The sequence below is a fragment of the Buceros rhinoceros genome, unplaced genomic scaffold (assembly GCF_000710305.1).
Source record: "Buceros rhinoceros silvestris isolate BGI_N320 unplaced genomic scaffold, ASM71030v1 scaffold27126, whole genome shotgun sequence".
Classification (NCBI taxonomy): domain Eukaryota; kingdom Metazoa; phylum Chordata; class Aves; order Bucerotiformes; family Bucerotidae; genus Buceros; species Buceros rhinoceros.
This window is the reverse complement of record NW_010416223.1, coordinates 6763-7370: the sequence shown is the minus strand read 5'-3', so window position 1 is coordinate 7370 and position 608 is coordinate 6763. Positions and strand designations below refer to the sequence as shown.

At 57.9% G+C, this 608-nt stretch overlaps 1 protein-coding gene across 1 annotated transcript in view; it reads right to left on the bottom strand.

Annotated features, from left to right (window-relative positions):
* The window catches only part of RPH3AL (rabphilin 3A-like (without C2 domains)), a gene marked incomplete at its 3' end in the record, with an annotated part of 25133 nt that extends 24914 nt beyond the window's left edge, over positions 1-219 (bottom strand). Inside the window, exon 1 of the mRNA XM_010137740.1 lies at positions 143-219. Coding sequence (XP_010136042.1) covers positions 143-219 — 77 coding nt within the window. The remainder of the gene's footprint in view (positions 1-142) is intronic.
* Between the last annotated feature and the right edge of the window lie 389 nt (positions 220-608).

The following is a 608-nucleotide window of genomic DNA, read 5'->3' as shown; positions in this document are numbered from 1 at the left end:
GACCGCAAACCTCCTGCCAGTCACAGGCAGGGCTCGCTCCCAGCCGGGCTGTGGACGAGGCCAGCGTGCCACACAGGCACCGGGAAAGCACTTGGGCCAGAGCTGAGGCTGGAAGGAGAGAAGGCGGGTGGCGAGGACTCACTTGGCACGCAGAGCCAGCTGCCGGTCGTTGGGGCACACCCACTGGCCCGTCCCGCTGCCAAAAATCGTGTCAGCCATGGCACTGGGCTGGGCTCAATCAACCTGTAAGAAGCAAACACCAGCATGAGCTCGGCTGCCGCTCCAGCCTCAGGCGAGCACAGGGCAGCGCCTGGCACTGCCTCATGACCCATCCCGAAGGGCCGCTCTCCTGGCAGGCGGAACAGACGCGATCTGCCGCCGTCACGCACACGGCGAAGTAGACAGCCTCTCACCCACAGACTGCGATAAGAACACACCATCATCCTCATAAAATACAAGCCAATAAACACCTTCAAATACCTCGGAGCCAAGGCTGCAAGTTTAGCTTTTATGGTACTCTGAGACTCTTTGTCAGTTCTGATTTTTCGTTTTGAACTAGAGAAAAGTGTTGTTTGCAAGAATAATCTCTGCCCCATCACCTCTAGAGC